We start from the raw sequence: 23,539 nt of genomic DNA, 5'->3' as shown, positions 1-23,539 counted from the left end.
TGAAGGATGGTGCTTTTTAGGAGCTCTGTCAAGAACATGTAAATTTTTTTTCTTATTTGTACAAGTGATTTTTATTATTCATTACAGCAGTACATATGGATTAAAAAAGATTTCAAGGGCAAACAAGATCTTTAAAACCTTGGTTCTGAATGAAATATAGATTTAATTAAATGAAAGTTAGATAATCTAATTGACAAACTGAAGTGAAATTGCAGCATGTCTGTGTTCGGCTGTACAAACTGGCAAGAAATATCGTGCTAATGAAATGCATTTCAATTTATCAGTGACATTTGAATAAAGGGCACATTATCAGAAAGAGAAAGGAAAGAAACATTTCAGAATGTTACATGATACAAATAATAAAAAGCCTATTTACATGCCATCTCAGACCAGACTAAGCGTGGATAGCCGAATTGGTGTAGAAATAAGGCCACTGTGACGGATTTACAATTTAATAATAAGCAAAAATCTCAAATGTTAACTTCAGGGGGAAAAAGTTGAAGCAAAAGTAATGTCTCATTATGCTTGTGTTGCCAGGTGACAGAGTTAAAGCGCAGCCTGTCCTCGTCAGCCAAATAAATCCCCTCATTACACATCTTCCGAATTCACACTCTCCGGTTTCATTCTGCATACAGTCTGAAGAGTTCACGCCACCGTCTTGGCTCTCCAACTCTCTGTCTTCTCCTCCTCTCGCTCCAGATTGACATCTGTTGTTTACCGGAGCGTCAGCAGCCGAGGCCGTGACATGACTTGGCTGAGACAGGGAGAAATGAGTGACGCTTTGGCGCGACAGCTCCGGGAACAATAATGGGATTTCATGAAGTAGGTTAAGAAGTTAATCAAACAAATGTCAGTGAATTCATCAGCGCCACATTAGCATTTCTGCTCGGAGAAAATTCCACAGTGATGCGCTGAATTCTGATTTGTGGTGTGAGTTTATAGAAGCGAAACACCAGTTGTGCTCCACAGATACGAGAACGCTAACAAAAGACTTGAAATTGAAAAAAGGAAAGCACTGTGTGATGGAGTTATTATATTTGTCTATTGGAAAATTGTCTATTGGTAACCAAAAAAAGGAAAAGGAAAAGGAAACCAGTGAGAGGTGGAATTATTCAATTTAATTGTCTGCTGAAAACATAATGCAACCCATGGAGCATAAAACATAATGCAGACCAATACACAAACTAAATTAGCATCCGGTGATACATAAAGATACATGTTAATTTATAGTGCATTAATTACTCAAGTATAATTATGCACATCTGTTAAAAAAAAAAAAAAATATATATATATATATATATATATATATATATATATATATATATATATATATATATATATATATATATATAAACTGAGTGTGATGTATAGCTAGTACCAGTCAAAATTTGACACCCCTTCAAATTCAATATATATATATATATATATATATATATATATAAAAATTAAAAGTCATGTCATGTCTTAAAGTAATGATGGATTTCGTTTCTTTTTACTTAGTTGAGTGGTTCCTGACATAATATGGATTAATACAGTTATGGAATTGGGCTATTTACTGTATTTTTATTATTTACTATTTACTGTTATGGCCCTTTTCCACTACCCTTTTTCAGCTCACTTCAGCTCGCTTCAGCTCACTTCAGCCCGTCACGGCTCGCGTTTCGACTACCAAAAACCAGCACGACTCAGCTCGTTTCAGCCCTGCTTAGCCCCTAAAACTCGCACCGTTTTGGAGTGGGGCTGAAGCGAGCCAAGCCGTGCCGAGTGAGGCTGGGGGCGTGAGCGGACACTCCCCTGTGCACTGATTGGTGAGGAGGAGTGTCCTCACATGCCCACACACGCCCCGCGAGCGCGCTGGGATCTGTAAACACCGCAAACCCGGAAGAAGAATAATTACGAATTACGAGAATTTCTGAAGCCTTATGCACCTCGCCTCATCTATACGCTCTTGCCAGTATCTGTCCGCGTTGTCGGTGACAACAAGCCACAGCACCAAGACCAGCAACACTAACGACTCCATGTCCTCCATGTTTATTGTTTACTATTCGGGTCGTGAGACTACCGCTTAAAAGCTCACTGAATCAGTGACATACAGAGCATCGTGGACGAGTTCGCGGAGCGCAAGGCTTGTCGTATGCCCTTCAAATAATGCGCGCAGTAGGCTATTGATGTTTTATTATGAGCCATGTACAGTATGTCGCCTAATGTTTTTTTGTTTCTGAGTTACATGTTCGTTTGAAGGACTTAATGTACAAAATAACATAGTTGCACCCCGTAGTGTTGAAATTGGTAAACACAGTGCATTCAGTGAGGTTTGCACCGCCCTCCTTTTATTTCTGACTCTTCCTGTCACCGTTGCAACCTCTGAGCGCTCATTCGTATGCCCTTCAAATAATGTGCGCAGTATAGGCTATTGATGTTTTATTATGAGCCATGTACAGTATCCTAATGTTTTTTGTTTCTGAGTTACATGTTCGTTTGAAGGACTTGATGTACTAAATAACATAGTTGCACCCGGTAGTGTTGAAATTGGTAAACACCGCAGTTGCGGACATTTTGTAGCCTAAAATGATGTTATGATAAGCTTTAATAAAGGGCCCGGTCATTTGCCCCGCCCCCGGCCCGGCTCTGACTTGTTCCGCCACTGTCACTGATGTCACTGTTTGCGCCGCCTAACGACATCACGTGACGTCCACCCACTTTCGCTAACTCCACCCAATGTGTCCACCCACTTCCAGCCAGCACGGCTCAGCGCGGTTGTAGTCGAAATGCAACTCCAACAGCCCCGCTCAGCTCGACTCAGCTCGACTCAGCACGGCACGGCTCAGCCGCGTTTGTAGTGGAAAAGCGGCATTAGTGTGCAGTGTCAACACTGGCTACTTTGAAGAATCTAAAATATGAAAAAAAAATTAAATACATTTTGTTTACCACATAATTCCATACATGTTTCATTTGCTATTTCATAGCTTTGATGTCTTCAGTCTTGTTCTATAATGTCGAAAATACAAAATACAGAGTAGGTGTGTCCAAACTTTTGGCTGGTATTGTATAATTGGTATAACTAACCAAGAAACTGCATAATTAATAACCTGTACATAATTCTAAAGCAACTCTAATATTTATTAATAAAAATCATTAAGTGCTTGAAGTTAAATTAACATGGTAAATTCCTCATTACTGTCTTCTAATGCTGCAGTCTACTCTACTCAGAAAGTCCCAAATTGTTGTTGTTTTTCCCAGAGTTCTGATCTAAAAGCACAGTTGTCAGTAAACCTGCTAAAACTGTCCAAATTACAAACATGGACACCATGAGCTACACTCCCCAAAACTCACAGCGCCCTCTGTCTCCAGACTATTGAACTCAGCTGTAACTCATCATCCTAATTAGTCCCCCTGCCTATATAAACCTCTTTCTTGCACTACTTCAATGCGAAGTATCGTTCTGCTCTCATCAGTTCACACCAAGCCTTGTTGTTTCTGACTGACTCTCATTATCCTGACTCTTGCTTCTCTCTTTCCCATTTACACTCTTTGTCTTTCTCCCTTAGCGTTGTTTGCTGATCGCCTGACCCTCGCTTGTTTTACGACCCTGATTCTCGTCTCATGTTTTGGCTCCGTCACTGTTTGCTCCTTGTTACTCTTCTGTGCATTTATCTGTAAGTACCTGCGCTGCCACAGAATACTTTGCCACCATGGATGTAGCAGAAGAGGCGAAGCAAACTGCTCTCAACGCCCAAGGATGCCTATTAGGAGAGCATCAGCAGATGCTAGCCGACCCCAACACAAGAATGGCCCAACTAGCAACTGTGATGTTGCAGGCCCTCCTAATGCATTCTGAGTCATCTCCGAGCCCAGCGCTACAACTTCCGGCTCCGGAGAAATTCGCCGGAGACCCTCTCGCCTGTAAAGGCTTCCTTCTCCAATGCTCCATGTACTTCGCTGCTATGCCTAGCATGTCTGATGAGCACAAGATTGCTAAATTTCTTTCCTTTCTCACAGGCAAAGCACTCTGATGGGCCAGTGCAGTTTGGAGTAAGGGTGGCAAGTTGACTAAATCTTATGAGCAATTTCTCACTCTGTTTAAAAGGGTTTTTGACCACAAACCAGAGGGGATTGAAATAGGTGAAAGTTTACTCACCATATCACAGGGCTCCAGAAGCATGGCCAAATATGCCCTGGAATTCAGAATGCTAGTGGCCACTAGTGGATGGAATGATCCCGCTCTGAAAGCTGTATTTTGCCAAGGCTTGCACCCAGGGATTCTGAGCGAACTCACCTGCTGAGATGAATGACTAACACTGGATTCTCTCATTGACCTCATGATTCATCTTGGTAATCTCTTGGCTCATCAACTCTCCCTACAGGAGAGTGGAAAACTGGATCCAGCCTTGGAGGACAGTTCTGCCATGGACGTCTCATGCACCCGGTTAACTCGCTCTGAACATGCTAGGAAGAGAAAGGAGAGGCTTTGCTTCTACTGCAGGAGCCCTGAACGTCAGCTCAATCACTGTCCCATTCGTCCTTCCTGTTCATCTCCTACAGAGGGTCAAATCAAATCAAATCAAGTTTATTTGTATAGCGCTTTTAACAATAAACATTGTCGCAAAGCAGCTTTACAGAATTTGAACGACTTGAAACATGAGCTAATTTTATCCCTAATCTATCCCCAATGAACAAGCCTGTGGCGACGGTGGCAAGGAAAAACTCCCTCAGACGACATGAGGAAGAAACCTCGAGAGGAACCAGACTCAAAAGGGAACCCATCCTCATTTGGGCAACAACAGACAGCCTGACTATAATATGAACTGTTTTAACAGGTATAACCCTCAACTGTCCTCATGGGGCCGTCCTTCACAGGAGCGGTGCGATAAAACTCCGACCAGACACAGGGCACCAGGATGGATCAAGCAGGTCCGAGGGGCAGAAGAGGCCAGCATCTCAATCCCAGGATCAACATGTAACTCAGAGGGACAGATGGGGGGGGGAGAGAGAGAAAGAAAACACGTTGTTAGGTATGCCCTAAAAATGACAAGTATTAAATCTGTGTGGTAGGCTCACAGAGACGAGAGTCTTTACATCAGGCATAACACACAACAATGGCATGTTAATATGGTAAAATATATCATGACCTGCTCTGGCTGGATGCTTGATTGGGTGATGGGAGCACACTCCTCAGCAATGATGAGATGCAGATGGGACCCTTAGGGCTGGCCAAGACAATTCAGTTACATTTCACCAGGTCTGGGACATGCGACAGAATGTCTGATGGCCAATTCCCTGCAGGCTACGATAGCCAGTCGAGGTCTCCACCCTCTCCACCAAAAGATTTCCTGTTGACTCCATGTAACTCAGAGGGACAGATTTGGGGTGGGGGGGAGGGAAAGAAAACACAGGTGGTTAGGTATACCCAATGTCACCTGAATAAGTAGGAACAGTATACATATTGCACCGAGTACAAGCAGGGACTCCGGCAACTAACTATGACAGCATAACTAATAGGAGAGAGCCAGAAGGTAACACAGGCATGAGGGAGCCCCGGGACATAAAGCAGCCAGCCACTACACCGTCAACAAACTCGAGTGAGCAAGCAAGTGGGGACTGACAGCATCCATACATCCCAGTTTACCAAAACACTCTATGTCTGAGGACCCTCCAGATCTACTCCTTTACCTCATAAACACCATTAACAAAAGGCTTGACTAAACAGATATGTTTTCAGCCTAGACTTAAATGCTGAGACTGTGTCTGATTCCCGAACATTACTTGGAAGGCTGTTCCATAACAGTGGGGCTTTGTAAGAAAAGGCTCTGCCCCCTGATGTAGCCTTCACTATACGAGGTACCAGCAGATAGCCTGCACCTTTTGATCTAAGTAGGCGTGGCGGGTCATAGAGGAGCAGAAGTTCACTCAGGTACTGTGGTGCGAGATCATTTAGTGCTTTAAAGGTCAATAGTAGTATTTTATAATCAGTATGAAATTTGATTGGGAGCCAATGTAGTGTGGATAAGACAGGCGTGATGTGGTCATATTTTCTAGTTCTAGTAAGGACTCTTGCTGCTGCATTTTGAACTAACTGGAGCTTGTTTATGCACTTATTGGAACATCCAGACAGTAAAGCATTACAATAACCCAACCTGGAGGTAACGAAAGCATGGACTAGTTTTTCTGCATCATGCAATGACATTAAATTTCTTATCTTTGCAATATTTCTGAGATGAAAGAAAGCTATCCGGGTGATGTTATCAATGTGAGTTTCGAATGAAAGACTGGGGTCAATAATCACTCCGAGGTCTTTTACTACTGCACGTGAAGAAACAGAAAGGCCATCCAGAGTTACTGTGTAATCAGAAAACTTACTTCTAGCTGTATGTGGTCCTAGCACAAGTACTTCAGTCTTGTCAGAGTTAAGCAGAAGGAAATTAATAAGCATCCAGTGTCTAATGTCCTTAACACATTCCTCAATTCAATTAAGCTGGTGTCTCTCATCAGGTTTTGCAGAGACATACAACTGTGTGTCATCAGCATAACAGTGGAAACTAACACAATGTTTACGAATAATATCGCCCAGAGGTAATATATATAGAGAAAAAAGCAGTGGACCCAAGACAGAACCTTGTGGAACACCAAACTTTACCTTGGTATGTCTAGAAATATCACCATTTATATCAACATACTGATAACGATCAGTTAGATAAGACCTGAGCCAGGAGAGGGCCATTCCCTTAACTCCCACAACATTTTCTAGTCTATCCAGAAGAATGGAATGATCAATGGTATCAAATGCTGCACTAAGGTCAAGCAACACAAGTAGCGAGACACAGCCCTGATCAGACGCCAACAGTAGGTCGTTTACTACTTTAACCAGTGCTGTCTCTGTGCTATGATGAGGTCTAAATCCTGACTGATACATTTCATGGATGTTATTCCTATGTAAATATGAGCATAACTGCTGTGCCACAGCTTTTTCAAGGATCTTGGAGATAAAGGGGAGGTTTGATATTGGCCAATAATTGGACAGCTGACAGGGATCAAGGTCAGGTTTTTTAATCAGGGGTTTGATAACTGCTAGTTTAAAGGATTTGGGTACATAGCCAATCATAAGAGAAGAATTTATTATTTTTAGAAGCGGTTCAATTACTCCAGGCATTATCTGTTTGAATAGATGTGTCGGTAAGAGATCTAGTACGCAAGTTGAGGCTTTTGATGTAGAGATTAATGAAAGTAATTCACTTTCTTTTAGGGGAGTAACACATTCTAACTGATGATCTGATACAGTTATATTGTTAATTACAAGGTCACTTTCATTGTCTAACCTTAAATTAGTAGTTTGAATTTTTTGTCGGATATTCTCAATTTTGTCATTAAAAAAATTCATGAAGTCATTGCTACTACATACTGCAGGTGTGCATGTGTTGATATGGACTTATTCCTGGTTAATTTTGCTACAGTATTAAATAGGAATCTAGGATTATTTTTGTTATCTTCTATTAGGGAGGAGAAATATGTTGATCTCGCAGCACTAAGAGCTTTTCTATACCTCAGGAAGCTCTCCTTCCAAGCTAATTTGAACACTACCAATTTTGTTTGACGCCATTTACATTCCAATTTTCGAGCGGTCTGTTTTAATGTGCGAGTGTCATCATTATACCAGGGTGCTAATTTTTTGTCTCTGACCATTTTCCTTTGTAGAGGAGCTACATTATCTAAAGTATGGCGGAATGTTGCCTCTAAGCATTCAGTTGCCTGATCAAGTTCTGCAGGGGCTGACAGTGACCCAATCAAAGTTGACAGCTCTGGGAGATCATTTATAAAGCTCTGTGCAGTAGTTGACGTGAAAGTACATTTAATACAGTAGCGTGGTGAGGTGCATATATTATTACTCAGACATATTTTGAATGAGATGAGACAATGATCTGAGATAACTTCAGACTGTGGAAGTATGACTATATTGTCTACGTTTAATCTGAATGTTAGTATTAGATCAAGGGTGTGACCACCATTATGGGTCGGTCCTATGACATTCTGCTTAATCCCGACTGAATCTAAGATGGACACAAATGCTGTTTTTAAAGGGTCTTCTGGGTTATCGAAGTGAATATATCCCCCATGCAATGCAAGTCCAATAAGACAGTTAAATTCTAAATCGTTCAAGGTTCCAGTATTGTTAAAGTTGGCTTCTTCTACCCACATCCTCTCTGCTTTCATTGATTCAGGGGCAGAGGGGAACTTTATCAGCAACTTAGTCGTTCAAAAGTTCAACTTGCCAACAACCCCTCTTCAAAGTGCACTCAGCATCCGGACCATTGACAGAGGACCAATAGGAGATGGTTTTGTCACCTTATGCATAGCTCCTCTATGCATCCAAGTGGGTGCCATCCACTCTGAGCTCATCTCACTCTATGTCACCACCACCTTAAGTCACAATCTCATCCTTGGCTACCCTTCGCTCAGCTTCACAACCCCTTGATCACCCAAAACAAAGACATTCTACAGTGATCACCCACATGCTTTCAAGGCTGCATTTCTCATCCTCAAATAACTCTCACTTCCAACTCTGTGGAGAGCCCTCAACCTGATACTCTGGACAACATTCCCGAATGTTATCTGGAGCTCAAGGAGGTTTTCAGCAAGGGAAAAGCCTGTGGGCTGCCACCTCACAGATCCTATGACTCAGTGCGTTTACATGCACATCCAAATCAAGCTACTGTCGGTAATCGAGCTAAGGGTCCCAGCAGGGGTGCCAGAGAAATCCAATCCTACATGCACACAAGTTAATCGAGCTATTGTGTGAGGTACATTGTGCACCCGAGCCACAGGTGGCGCTACACGCCCCATCGTGTTGGTACACTTCCGGTTGTCGTCATGAAGAAGAGCTATTCAAGAGTATAAACAAAGTTATCAGCAGTGTTGCCAGATACTGCTGATGTTTTCCAGCCCAAAACATGTTCAAATCGGCCAAAATGCACTTAAAACTGCCCAATCTGGCAACACTGGCAGTTCTGTGTTCACAAGTTCCGTGCTCAAGCTGTTAGGCTTGCTCTAACAGATTGTATGGCTACAAACTGTCCTGCGCAGACCACTGTTTTGTAAGACAACTTATTTTGCACAATTGTATATTTTTCTAAAGTCCATTTTTTGCTTACAAAAAAAAATTTTTTTTGCTTACAAAAAATATTTTTCTAAAGTCCATTTTTTGCTTACAATTTAACTTATGTCTTAATAAACACACAAAAAGTTCAATTGTTTTGTTTTTATTGACATTCTTCAGATGTTGGACATCTATATACACACACACACACACACACACACACACAAATACAGTGACTTGTTTATGTACACAATTCACAGCTATGCAACAGCTGTACAGATGTATTTGGTGATACAGTAAGTGAGCTAAATTTTAACAGTGCAAACAATGCCACAAAAAGAAAAGATTCATGCCGTTGTCATGCCGACCGAGGCTGTTGTGTTTCCCGCTTGTGGTCTCGTCACTCATCACTTCCGGAAGGGGCAGTGCTGAAGTAAGTAGCTCGAATACGTAGCTCAATATGGTATACATGCACTAAGTAGCTCAGCAGAAATCGCATAATCTAGGTCGTGTAGCTCGATTCCGAGAAATCAAGTTCGGTTCATTTCAGCCGAATTAAGGTGTATACATGGCATTTTGAACTTCGATTTCAGTCGAGCAATGGCAGAAATTCGATTCTCTCTATGTGCATGTAAATGCACTGACTGTGCCATTGACCTCCTGCCAGGCATGTCACCTCCTCATGGGTGTATCTATCCTCTTTCTCAGAAGGAACAAACAGCTATGGAGGAGTACATTCAGGAGGCCCTCAAGCAGGGCTAAATCCATCCTTCTAAGTCTCCAGCTTTGGCTGGCTTCTTCTTTGTGGAGAAACAAGGCAGGGGTCTACACCCACGTACTGATTACAGGGGATTGAACCAGGTATCAGTGAAATACCCTTATCCACTTCCTCTTGTTCCTGCAGCCCTGGAACAACTCAGATCAGCAAAGATCTTCTCCAAGATCAATTTACGTAGTGCATACAACCTCATCAGGATCAAAAGGGACAATGTGTGGAAAACTGCATTCAGCACTACCGCCGGCCATTTTGAATACCGGGTAATGCCATATGGCTGTTCTTCAGCGCCTAGCGTGTTCCAGTGTCTTATCAATGACATGCTACAGGACATGCTAGGCAGATATGCTATTGCGTATATCGATGACATCCTGATATACTCTCCAGATGAGGAAAGTCACCAAGAGTATGTAAGAATGGTTCTCCAATGCCTGCTTCAGAACCATCTCTATGTCAAAGCAGAGAAATGGGAGTTCCATCAGAAGCGTATCTCCTTCCTAGGATATAATCATCAGTGCTGAGGGAGTGAGTATGGACTCATCCAAGGTCTCTGCAGTTACGTCTTGGCCTACACCCATGTCCAATAAGGACCGTCAACATTTTCTGGGTTTCACAAACTTCTATCACCGGTTTATTAGAGGGTTCAGCTCAATCGCCGCTCCCTTCACAGCACTAATCAAGAAGGGACCAAAACACCTTCAGTGCAACCCCTTGGCAGAAGAAGCATTTTGTCGTCTCAAACAAGCCTTCACCTCTGCTCCCATCTTACAGCATCCTGATCCTTCCAAGCCCTTCACCCTGGAGGTAGATGCTTCTGACATGGGACTAGGGGCAGTCCTATCCCAATGTTTCAGGGAGAAGCAGAAACTTCATCCAGTAGCCTTCTTTTCTAAGAAACTCTCATCAGCAGAAAGGAATTATGATGTGGGGAATCGGGAACTACTTGCGATAAAACTGGCCCTTAAAGAATGGCAACACTGGCTAGAAAGTGCCAGTCACCTGTTCATAATCCTAACAGACCACAAGAAGCTAGAATATCTCAGGAAAGCCAAGCAGTTAAATCCTCGCCAGACCGGATGGGCTCTTTTCTTCACAAGGTTTAATTTCACCATTTCTTTCCATCCTGGCTCCAAGAATACTAAGGCTGATGCCTTCTCACAAATCTTTGCTCCCACTCACCAGGACTCCACTGCCCATCCCATCTTCCCATCTCAGTGCTTTCTACAGTCCACCACTTGGGACCTAGACAGAGAAATCAGGAACTCTCAACCTCGACAACTTCCCAACAGTCTTCCACCTGGTCTACTATATGTGCCCAAACATCTCAGAAGCAGACTCATCACGTGGACTCATGCATCACCCGCCACGAGACACCCGGGCAGCCAATGCACCCATCAGATGCTTAGGGACAAGTATTGGTGGGAGAACGTGCTCACAGAGATCAACCAAGTTCATCGCCTCATGCTCTGTCTGCGCACAAGCCAAAGTACCCAGAACTCTGCCCGCTGGTAAACTCTGCCCTCTCCCCATTCCTCAGAGACCCTGGTCCCACATAGCCATAGATTTCATCACCGACTTCCCTCCCTCACAAGGTAACACCACCATTATGGTAACCATCGACCACTTCTCCAAAGCTTTCAAATTCATTCCCTTACCTGGCATCCCTACTGCAGCCCAAACAGCAGAACTATTATTCCAGCAGGTTTTTTGTTACTATGGTCTCCCTGAAGATACTGTAAGCGATCGAGGCCCTTAGTTCATTTCTCGTTTCTGGAGGGGCTTCATTGGAAAGACTTAGGGGCTTCAGTAAGGCTTACATCTGGATACCACCCTCAGTCAAACGGACAAGTCAAGAGAGCCAACCAAGAAATTGGCTGTTTCTTGAGGATCTTCTGCATGCACAACCAGGGGACTGGGCAAACTTCCTTCCATGGGCTGAGTATGCACAAAATTCCCTCAAGCACTCTGCACCCCAACTAACACCGTTCCAGTGCATACTCGGCTACCAGCCGCCCCTGTTCCCCTGGGATGACACTCCCAGCCAAGTTCAAGCCGTCGAAGAGTGGTTCTCGTGCAGCCAGGCTGTATGGGAGGAGGTTCACTAATGGATTGAAATGATCAATGCCAAGTACAAGAAATATGCAGATAAGCACAGAGCAGACACCCCAGCATACAATCCAGGTGACAGAGTTTGGATAGCCACAAGAAATCTCAGGGAACCCAATTCCTGCAAGAAACTCCAGCCATGATATATCAGGCCTTTTAAAGTGCTGGACCGCATCAATGAAGTTTCATACAGGCTAGAACTCTGTCCTCACAGCAGACTGTCACCAAAATTCCATGTATCCTATCTCAAACCTGCTATCCCGGGCCCCCTCACCAAGAACGCACCCAGCCAGGAACACCCAGCTCTCGACATTGAGGGTGAACCCATCTACCAGGTAAACAAGATCCTCGACTCTAGACGTAGAAGAGGGCAGATCGAATACCTGGTAGATTGGGAGGGTTACGGACCTGAAGAACAGAGCTGGGTTCCAGCTAAAGACATCCTAGATCCACTCCTCAAGCAAGAATTCCATGCTCTGCATCCAGATAAACCTGCACCCAGAGGTAGGGGGCGCCCTAGAAAGAATATAGCTCCCAGTAGGAGCTTTTTGGGGGGAGGGGAGCTCTGTCAGTAAATCTGCTGAAACTGTCCAAACTACAAACATGGACACCATGGACTACACTCCTCAAAACTCACAGCGCGCTCTGTCTCCAGACTATTGAACTCAGCTGTCACTCATCATCCGAATTAGTCCCCCTGCCTATATAAACCTCTCTCTTGCACTACACCAATGTGAAGTATCATTCTGCTCTCATCAGTTCATACCAAGCCTTGTTGTTTCTGACTTGCTTCTCTCTTTCTCGTTTACGCTTTTTGTCTTTCCCCCTTAATATTGTTTGCTGATCGGCCGACCCTCAGTTTTTCTACGACTCTGATTTTCATCTCATGTTTTGGCTCTGTCACTGTTTGCTCATTACTCTTCTGCGCATACGTCCGTAAGTGCCTGCAGCATGACAACAGGAAAAAATGTATGAACAGAGTATGGTCAAATTAAGGTAGACCTAGTCTCTGAATTTGATAAAGGTATTAATAATATCTACATGCATTATTTCTGTTCTGTTAACATTAGCACCTGAGATAGCTTTCTGTCCCTCCAAAGTAAATTATCTGCTATATCCAAGGTTAAGTATGCGTATCCTTATCATTTTTGGATGAATTTTAATAAAACATTTAACTATTTATTTATTTTGAAATATAAAAAGTTTTCAAACTGCAATAATGTGTCTGTATATTATTTGGTACTTAATCTTGAAATAGGTGTTTCCATATTACATTATGAAACTTTTATATTATATATTCATCACAGCTGTTTTACTGATACTGTATCATTATCGTTCACTTACTTCAAGCACTCAAGCGGTGATTTAAATGTTTCTAATATGTTATAATTGGGGCGGCATGGTGGTGTACTGGTTAGCACTGTCGCCTCACAGCAAGAAAGTCCTGGGTTCGAGCCCAGCAGCCGGCGAGGGCCTTTCTGTGTGGAGTTTGCATGCTTTCCCTGTGTCCATGTGGGTTTCCTCTGGGTGCTCCGGTTTCCCCCAAAGGCATGCAGGTTAGGTTAACTGGTGACTCTAAATTGACCGTAGGTGTGAATGTGAGCATGAATGGTTGTCTATGTGTTAGCCCTGTGATGACCTGGCGACTTGTCCAGGGTGTACCCTGCCTCTTACCCATAGTCAGCTGGGATAGGCTCCAGCTTACCTGCAACCCTGTATAAGAAACTGGGTGCTCCAGTTTCTCCCACAGTCCAAAGACATGCAGGTTAGGCTAATTGGTGGCTCTAAATTGACCATAGGTGTGAATGTGAGTGTAAATGGTTGTTTGTCTCTATGTGTCAGCCCTGCGATGGTCTGGCAACTCATCCAGGGTGTACCCTGCCTCTCACCCATAGTCAGCTGGGATAGGCTCCAGCTTACCTGCAACCCTGTAGGACAAGATAAGCGGCTACAGATAATGGATGGATATTATAATTGTTGATACAGTGGTGCTTGAAAGTTAGTGAACCCTTTAGAATTTTCTATATTTCTGCATAACCTAAAAAATCATCAGATTTTCACACAAATCCTAAAAGTAGATAAAGAGAACCCAGTTAAACAAATGAGACAAAAATATTATACTTGGTCATTTATTTATTGAGGAAAATGATTCAATATTACATATTTGTGAGTGGCAAAAGTATGTGAACCTCTAGGATTAGCAGTTAATTTGAAGGTGAAATTAGAGTCAAGTGTTTTCAATCAATGGGATGACAATCAGGTGTAAGTGGGCACCCTGTTTTACAACCCCGATTCCCAAAAAGTTGGGACAAAGTACAAATTGTAAATAAAAATGGAATGCAATAATTTATAAATCTCAAAAACTGATATTGTATTCACAATAGAACATAGACAACATATCAAATGTTGAAAGTGAGACATTTTGAAATTTCATGCCAAATATTGGCTCATTTGAAATTTCATGACAGCAACACATCTCAAAAAAGTTGGGACAGGGTCAATAAGAGTCCGTAAAAGTTAAAGGTACAAAAAAGGAACAGCTGGAGGACCAAATTGCAACTCATCAGGTTAATTGGCAATAGGTCAAATGTTAATACATGACTGGGTATAAAAAGAGCATCTTGGCGTGGCAGTGGCTCTCAGAAGTAAAGATGGGAAGAGGATCACCAATCCCCCTAATTCTGCGCCGACAAATAGTGGAGCAATATCAGAAAGGAGTTCGACAGTGTAAAATTGCAAAGAGTTTGAACATATCATCATCTACAGTGCATAATATCATCAAAAGATTCAGAGAATCTGGAAGAATCTCTGTGTGTAAGGGTCAAGGATGGAAAACCATACTGGGTGCCCATGATCTTCGGGCCCTTAGACGGCACTGCATCACATACAGGCATGCTTCTGTATTGGAAATCACAAAATGGGCTCAGGAATATTTCCAGAGAACATTATCTGTGAACGCAATTCACCGTGCCATCCGCCGTTCCCAGCTAAAAGTCTATAGTTCAAAGAAGAAGCCGTATCTAAACATGATTCAGAAGTGCAGACGTCTTCTCTGGGCCAAGGCTCATTTAAAATGGACTGTGGCAAAGTGGAAAACTGTTCTGTGGTCAGACGAATCAAAATTTGAAGTTCTTTATGGAAATCAGGGACGCCGTGTCATTCGGACTAAAGAGGAGAAGGACGACCCAAGTTGTTATCAGCGCTCAGTTCAGAAGCCTGCATTTCTGATGGTATGGGGTTGCATTAGTGCGTGTGGCATGGGCAGCTTACACATCTAGAAAGACACCATCAATGCTGAAAGGTATATCCAGGTTCTAGAGCAACATATGCTCCCATCCAGATGACGTCTCTTTCAGGGAAGACCTTGCATTTTCCAACATGACAATGCCAAACCACATACTGCATCAATTACAGCATCATGGCTGCGCAGAAGAAGGGTCCGGGTACTGAACTGGCCAGCCTGCAGTCCAGATCTTTCACCCATAGAAAACATTTGGCGCATCATTAAACGGAAGATACGACAAAAAAGACCTAAGACAGTTGAGCAACTAGAATCCTACATTAGACAAGAATGGGTTAACATTCCTATCCCTAAACTTGAGCAACTTGTCTCCTCAGTCCCCAGACATTTACAGATTGTTGTAAAGAGAAAAGGGGATGTCTCACAGTGGTAAACATGGCCTTGTCCCAACTTTTTTGAGATGTGTTGTTGTCATGAAATTTAAAATCACCTAATTTTTCTCTTTAAATGATACATTTTCTCAGTTTAAACATTTCATATGTCATCTATGTTCTATTCTGAATAAAATATGGAATTTTGAAACTTCCACATCATTGCATTCCATTTTTATTTACAATTTGTACTTTGTCCCAACTTTTTTGGAATCGGGGTTGTATTTAAAGAACAGGGATCTATCAAAGTCTGATCTTCACAACACACATTTGTGGAAGTGTATCATGACATGAACAAAGGAGATTTCTGAGGACCTCAGAAAAAGCATTGCTGATGCTCATCAGGCTGGAAAGGTTACAAAACCATCTCTAAAGAGTTTGGACTCCACCAGCCCACAGTCAGACAGATTGTGTCCAAATGGAGGAAATTCAAGACCATTGTTACCCTCCCCAGGAGTGGTCGACCAACAAAGATCACTCCAAGAGCAAGGTGTGTAATAGTCGGTGAAGTCACAAAAGACCCCAGGGTAACATGTCTGTGAAGATTCTCAATCATCCAGGTCATAGTAAACTGTGCCTTCTCAGTGAGATCAGAGACTCGTTCCAAAACTTCACTGGGAAGAAGGGCTGTCAACTCCTCAAACCTCAGTTTAGTCTTGTTCTGGAGAGCATCGATGGTGAAATGTACTTGTCTCACTCTCTCATTGAGAAGCCACTTCTGGGCTTTCTGCAGGATTATCTCAGCTCTGTGTCCTTTAACCGTTGAAAATAGGCGTAGGCTAGTGGGGATAATGTTGGTTTGTCGGCATCTCAGGTTAAAACGCAGGTGGTCACATCAATGCAGTGGATAGCAACATCAACTTCACTCGGGAGGATGTCAGTGGGAATAATCTAGCCTTCTTGGATTGTGATGTACACATTAGACAAGACAGAAGCCTTAGTATCGAGGTCTACCGGAAACCCACACACACAGACCAGTACCTACTTTTCGACTCTCACCACCCACTGGAACATAAATTGGGGGTCATTAGGACCTTGCAACACAGGGCTCAGAACATTCCTACAACATTAGAGGGAAAAGAGAAGGAGCAGAACCATATCAAGAAAGCACTTCAGAATTGCGGTTATCCCAACTGGGCTTTCCTAAAGAGCATAAAAAGGAACATAACTGACAAGGATGATAACAGGAACAAACGCAAGAACATTGTCATTCCCTACATTTCTGGTCTATCTGAGAAACTCAGGAGGATCTTCTACAAACACAACATTCCAGTACATTTCAGACCCAATAACACCCTGAAGCAGAAACTGGTCCACCCTAAGGACAGAATACCCAGACACAAACAGGACAACGTAGTGTATGCAATTCAGTGCAGTGAGAATTGCACAAATTCGTATATTGGGGAGACGAAGCAACCGCTATACAGGCGCTTGGCACAACACAGGAGAGCCAGCTCCTCAGGCCAGGACTCGGCTGTCTACATTCATCTTAACAGTGAAGGACACTCATTTCGGGATTGTGACGTACGCATTTTAGCCAGAGAGGATCGTTGGTATGAGCGAGGAGTCAAAGAAGCCATTTTTGTAAACCTGGAACGGCCATCACTGAACAGAGGTGGGGGTCTAAGACATCATTTGTCAACCATCTACAAGGTGGTCTTGGACACTCTTCCCAGATGGCTGGGTGTACGCCAGGACCCAGCTGTTTTCGGGGACTCACAGGAGGACAGAGAGAGTCAGATTGCCATTGATCACCCTAACGGGCAATCCTTTGATCACCCTAATGACTCGCCATTCACACCCAGCCTCCAGCGACCCACACCAACATGATGCCTCAGTGACACCTTAGACGAGCTGGTCATCAGAATTCTGATTCTGAGCCAGGAGAGGATAAATATCTGATACTCCCTATTAGTCAGACAGAACTGAGGAAGCCTTTTGGACGAGAGGTGAAACGTTTTCAAGAATCTTCAAGCAAGTCCAGTTGCCCTTTCTACCACCCACAGACCCCAGGGTAACTTCTAAGCAACTGAAGGCCGCTCTCACATTTGGCTAATGTTAATGTTCATGAGTCCACCATCAGGAGAACACTGAACAACAATGGTGTGAATGGCAGGGTTGCAAGGAGAAAGCCACTGCTCTTCAAAAAGAACATTGCTGCTCATCTGCAGTTTCCTAAAGATCATGTGGACAAGCCAAAAGGCTGTTGGAAAAATGCTTTGTGGACAGATGAGACCAAAATAGAACTTTTTGGTTTAAATGTGAAGCGTCATGTTTGGAGAAAGGAAAACACTGCATTCCAGTATAAGAACCTTATCCCATCTGTGAAACATGGTGGAGTATCATGGTTTGTGTATATATATATATATATATATATATATATATATATATATATATATATATAGTATCATGGTTTGGGCCTGTTTTGCTGTACCTGGGCCAGGACGGCTTGCCATCATTGATGGAACAATGAATTCTGAATTATACCAGCAAATTCTAAAGGAAAATGTCAGGACATCTGTCCATGAACTGAATCTCAAGAGAAGGTGGGTCATGCAGCAAGACAACGACCCTGAGCACACAAGTCATTCTACCAAAGAATGGTTAAAGAAGAATAAAGTTAATGTTTTGGAATGGCCAAGTCAAAGTCCTGATCTTAATCCAATCAAAATGTTGTGGAAGGAGCTGAAGCGAGCTTTTCATGTGAGGAAACCCACCAACATCCCAGAGTTGAAGCTGTTCTGTACAGAGGAATGGGCTAAAATTCCTCCAAGCCGGTGTGCAGGACTGAACAACAGTTTCCGGAAATGTTTAGTTGCAGTTATTGCTGCACAAGGGCTGCACACCAGCTACTGAAAGCAAATGTTCACATACTTTTGCCACTCACAGATACATAATATTGGTTCATTTTCCTCAATAAATAAATGACCAAGTATAATATTTTTGTCTCATTTGTTTAACTTTATCTACTTTTAGGACTTGTGTGAAAATCTGATGTTGTTTTAGTTCATATTTATGCAGAAATATAGACAATTCTAAAGGGTTCACAAACTTTCAAGCACCACTGTAAATATTACAGTTGCTTTATGATTATGCACAGCCCATCATCAGTTATCGTTGTCACATAACGTTGTATATCCAGTCCATGAAATGGCAGTTTCATGAATACTTCAAACATCTGATCATCGAGTAACAAGGACTTTTTTTGGGCACATTATTAAAGTTTTATGAGGCATTATTATAGTTTATTTCACAACTATTTGCTGAAGGTGAAATGAATATCGGGGAATAATAACAGAAATTAAGTCGAGGTTATTATTTAAATAACATTGGCTGGTGCTGAGTGATATATTCCATTCAGCTAGCATGATACTGAATGAGTCGAAGACAAGTTCAGTATCATGCTAGCTGAATGGAATGTATCTGATAGACAATGAAAAAAAGCCAACCAATATTATTATTATTATTATTATTATTATTATTATTATTATTATTATTATTATTATTATCCATACACATTCCTTTTGGGTGTTCAACACATCTTTCTCTTTCAAAATTCTCTCCAAGTCTTCTGTATTTAACAAAGAAAACCTGGCGGCCATGTTTGTTTACAAATTGTCACAGTCGCTTACTAGCGTGGAAGTTTTACGTCCCCGATGTGTCTCTTTTCCAGTTTTTCGCTGTCCATTGGTATGTTTTTCTCTTGTAAATATGCATGAAGAAAATCTAATGAGGTTTTGGTAGCCTTTCGGGTGTTCAGCGCGTCTTTTTTTTCCTGATGTACAAAGAAATGCTTCTGACAGAAAACTCTCTCATTGAATATTCGCATCAGCTCCGACATGTGACGTCATGTTGTTTTGACAACCATACTGTTAGACCTGCCGCTTTGGTGTGTGCACCAGTTGGTCTCTCGGGCGTGCTCTGGACTGTGCTCAGTGCCTGCACGCCGAGCGGACTCTTGCATGCGCGCTATTAACGATGCACACATGATTAAGGCACAATCTGTGCACCTATATAAAGACTGTTTAAATGCACACTCAGCGCGAAGTATTGAGTTCTTTGTGACACTTTACCGAGCCGTGTTTCCATGGTTGAGCCCCTGGGTTTCTGATTCTTTTCCTGTTCCTTGTTTCCATTTTTGTCTGTGCCAAGTATACTTTGTGCCTTGCCTGACCCATTGCTAGTTTCCTCATTTACGATATTGCCTGCTGATTTGGACTGTCTGCCTGTGTGTTTTCATTATTATCAATAAAACATATTCTGCACTTACAGCCATATTCTACCAATCCCTGACACATGCAATATCGTAAACCATATTCAATGCTCATTCTCCATTGGGTAGAGTGATGCAATACACTTAGGATAAGCGAGAACAATACTACATGCTATTAAACCAAATGAATAAAACCTGTTAGATGGGAATAGAATACATGTTTTTATTCCATGGAGAAAGTGTCCTGTACATATAATAATCATCAATATTCACTGAGCCTGAGATGGATAATTGTTTTGTTATAAATACACAGGTGATTATTTTAAAAAAATCATATTAAAAAATAATTTATTTCAAACTTCAAAAGCGGCATGCAAATGTAATAAAGGCATGGTTCAGACTTTAGTCACTTACAGTATCTATGCCAACTCACATAAAATACTTTATTTTGAAATTGATAAAATAAATCACAATTCCACCTTACCTTTGAATAGTTTTAGACAAACTTCACAGCATCTTTAATGCTTTTAGGAATGTCATTTTCTTTCATCATTTGTAATTCTTCCTCACAGTGACAAAACGATAGGCAGCTATTTTGCTGAGTCGCTCGAGGCGATTATCAAGAAATAATCCACATTTCTTGACCAATCAGTGCACGTGATTTTCTATAATCACCTCCATATTTATACTAATATATAGTTATAGCAGCTGTTATAGTTATACTATATCATTATTTGTCATTCACTTACTTGAAGCACTCAAGCAACAACTTTAAAATGTTTCTAATATCTTATAATTGTTGCTAAATATTACAGTTGCTTTATGATTATGCAGAGCCCATTATCAGTTATCATTTTCACATAACGTTTGATATACAGTACATGACATGGCAGTATAATGAATACTTAAAATGGCTGATCATTGAGTAACATGCAACTTTTTCAAGCACATTATTAAAGCTTTAATGAGGCATTATTATAGTTTATAAGGAATTAAATTTCTGGAATATCATGGAATTTTAAAAAAAATATATTCCAGACATGGAAAGTCTGGGGATTTGATTTTTTGGGGGACCAAGTCATGAAATGTCAGAGAATTTTGTTTGTAGCATTTTTACATTTTAGTTGCCATTTATCAAAATGTATTTTTCTTTGTCACATTATTTCACTATGTGTAAACAGTTAAAACTTTTTGTTTTGTCATGAAAATGTCTGTTAACTAGTAAATACAGCTTGAAAATCGATGGGTTTAAAATACTGTTGCTCGTTTTTTGTCTGCTTGACACAACATCAGCTTAGTTTTCCATTTATTCTACTGCAGGTCATATAAGTAGAAATTCAGTTTTTTAGTCAGGGAAAAGTCAGGAAATTTGACATTTGACTTAGAGTAGGAACCCTGTTATTACCAATATTCATGAAGGATTATGAACACAGTTATAATGACTTAGGAATATTGGCTTGGTAGAAAGTATTACCATTTTATTTCTCATTAACTAATGTTGCAGTAGTGGATATTGTATATATAAAAATTCATTACAAACCTTTGAAACTCATTAAAAACTCTCAATTAAATCTCATATCTGTAGCTTTAAATTAGCACCAGCTCTAGATAATGTGGATAATCCATTACTATAGTTGCACACATTTCATTCAAACAAAACAGACTATTTTTCCTATTCTCCCTTCATACTTACCCATACAAACACCACACTGCATTTGCCTCCATGCCTCTCTTTCAGATGATCACTGTGGTGCCTTTGCTGTGTCCACTGTGTTTATCAGTGCATCTCTTATGTGCACGTGATTTGCTTTCACTACATTAATGCTGTTACACATCTGCCCCATTTCACTCTGCATGCTCTCTGCAACTGTGAGTTGGTGTACGTGCTGCTGTGCCACTCCTCTGCTTTGTGTCTCGTCTGAACAGGACCTCAGGCAGCGCGCGCCAGGAAAGCCTTCAAGGAGGCAGGCGGCCTTCGAGGCAAGCCATCTTACACATTTATGCTTTAAATGCTACATTAGTAATGAACTAACCAAGTAAAATGCTATCTGCAGAGCAATTGTATTGACTGAGCCAGAATTAATTTTTTTAACCAACTATTATCTTAATTTTAATAGATCAAGGCATGTCATGCTACATTTTAGGAAATAGTGTGTGTTTAATTGGCAATTGGCATTTTATCCACACTAACAGCCTTGATTTTGATCACAGATTGCAGACATTGGACTGAATTAAAAAGTACCAACATACCCTGAGGCCCTGATTCACTAATATGCAGTAATTTGTATGTGCAATGGGATAAATAGTGAACAGAGAAAGATGGCATTTGTAGATAATTTTAGAAAGACTAACATCAAAGAATTTCACACAATTTTAGCAAATTTTAACATCAGAAATTTGAAGCCAATATAAATGAAAGTACAGTACTGTGCAAAAGTCTTAGGCACATGTAGAGAAATGCTGTAGACCAAAAAATGAAATGTTTCAACATTAAAAAAATACTATAAACAGTAAGCAGTAAGCCATAATAAATGCAACAAACACTACGTTCACACTGCAAGGCTTAATGCTCAATTCCGATTTTTTTGTGAAATCCGATTTTTTTGTGAGGTCGTTTACATTAACAAATATATGCGACTTGTATGTGATCCTCGGTATGAACGAAAAGCGACCTAAAAGTCTTCCGCATGCGCATTGCAGGATACGACGATGTCACACGCAGTGAGCATGGCCAGTGTTTACGGAAGTAACCTAAAGTTTCCTGTGTATGACAGTAGCCAGCATGGAGTACCTGGCGATGATGCAGTTGTTGTTGCGACGGAGCCAGAACATGCACAATAGCCTGATGTTAAGGAGGAGGTTGAGAAGGAAGAGGGCAATGGTTTTGGCTCAGGCGTTCTGTGGGGTAGTGACTGCAACCTTCGTTAAAAGGAACATCAAAGCCATGTTGTTGTAACTTTTTTTGAGAGACCCGCCGCCTACTTCAGCGCAGAATAGTGACGTTTGTGGCTTGTTGATGACGTGTAAGTCGGATGAATGCGACCTGGCGGTTCAGACTGAAGTCGCATATGAAAAGATCGGATAGGAATCGGAATTAGGACCACATATCCAAACGGCCTGGGTCGGATTTGAAAAAATCGGATCTGTGTCGTTCATATTGTCAATAAAAGATCGGATACAGGTCACATATGGGCGAAAAAATCGGATTTGAGTCACTTCAGCCTGCAGTGTGAACGTAGTGTTAGTCTATATTTGGTGTGAGATGACCCTTTGCTTTGAAAAAAAAAAGTAGTCTCAGGTACAATGAGTGCAGTTTTATGAGGAAATGAGCTGTAGGTTTTACTGAGCATCTTGCAGAACCAGTGACAGTTCTTCTGGACACTTTGACTGTCACACTTGCTTCTTAAAGGAACAGTCCACCGTACTTCCATAATGAAATATGTTCTTCTCTGAATTGAGACGAGCTGATCCGTACCTCTCCGAGCTTTGCGCGACCTCCCAGTCAGTCAGACGCGCTGTTACTCCTGTTAGCAATGTAGCTAGGCTCAGCATGGCCAATGGTATTTTTTGGGGCTGTAGTTAGATGCGACCAAACTCTTCCACGTTTTTCCTGTTTACATAGGTTTATATGACCAGTGACATGAAACAAAGTTCAGTTACACAAATTGAAACGTGGCGATTTTCT

The 23,539-nt window shown here is 41.6% G+C and overlaps 1 protein-coding gene across 6 annotated transcripts in view; it reads left to right on the top strand.

The window, feature by feature from the left end:
• trdn (triadin) overlaps positions 1-23,539 on the top strand; it is a 265,042-nt gene that overhangs the window by 36,060 nt on the left and 205,443 nt on the right. For 4 of the 6 annotated variants that reach the window (XM_060916445.1, XM_060916448.1, XM_060916444.1 and 1 more), the window contains one exon: positions 21,781-21,834. The exons of the other annotated variants lie outside the window; for them this stretch is intronic. In XM_060916445.1, the coding sequence (XP_060772428.1) occupies positions 21,781-21,834 (54 nt within the window). The remainder of the gene's footprint in view (positions 1-21,780; positions 21,835-23,539) is intronic. 6 annotated transcript variants of the gene reach the window in all.

The sequence above is a fragment of the Neoarius graeffei genome, chromosome 3 (assembly GCF_027579695.1).
Source record: "Neoarius graeffei isolate fNeoGra1 chromosome 3, fNeoGra1.pri, whole genome shotgun sequence".
Classification (NCBI taxonomy): Eukaryota; Metazoa; Chordata; class Actinopteri; order Siluriformes; family Ariidae; genus Neoarius; species Neoarius graeffei.
This window is presented reverse-complemented; position numbering and strand designations above follow the sequence as displayed.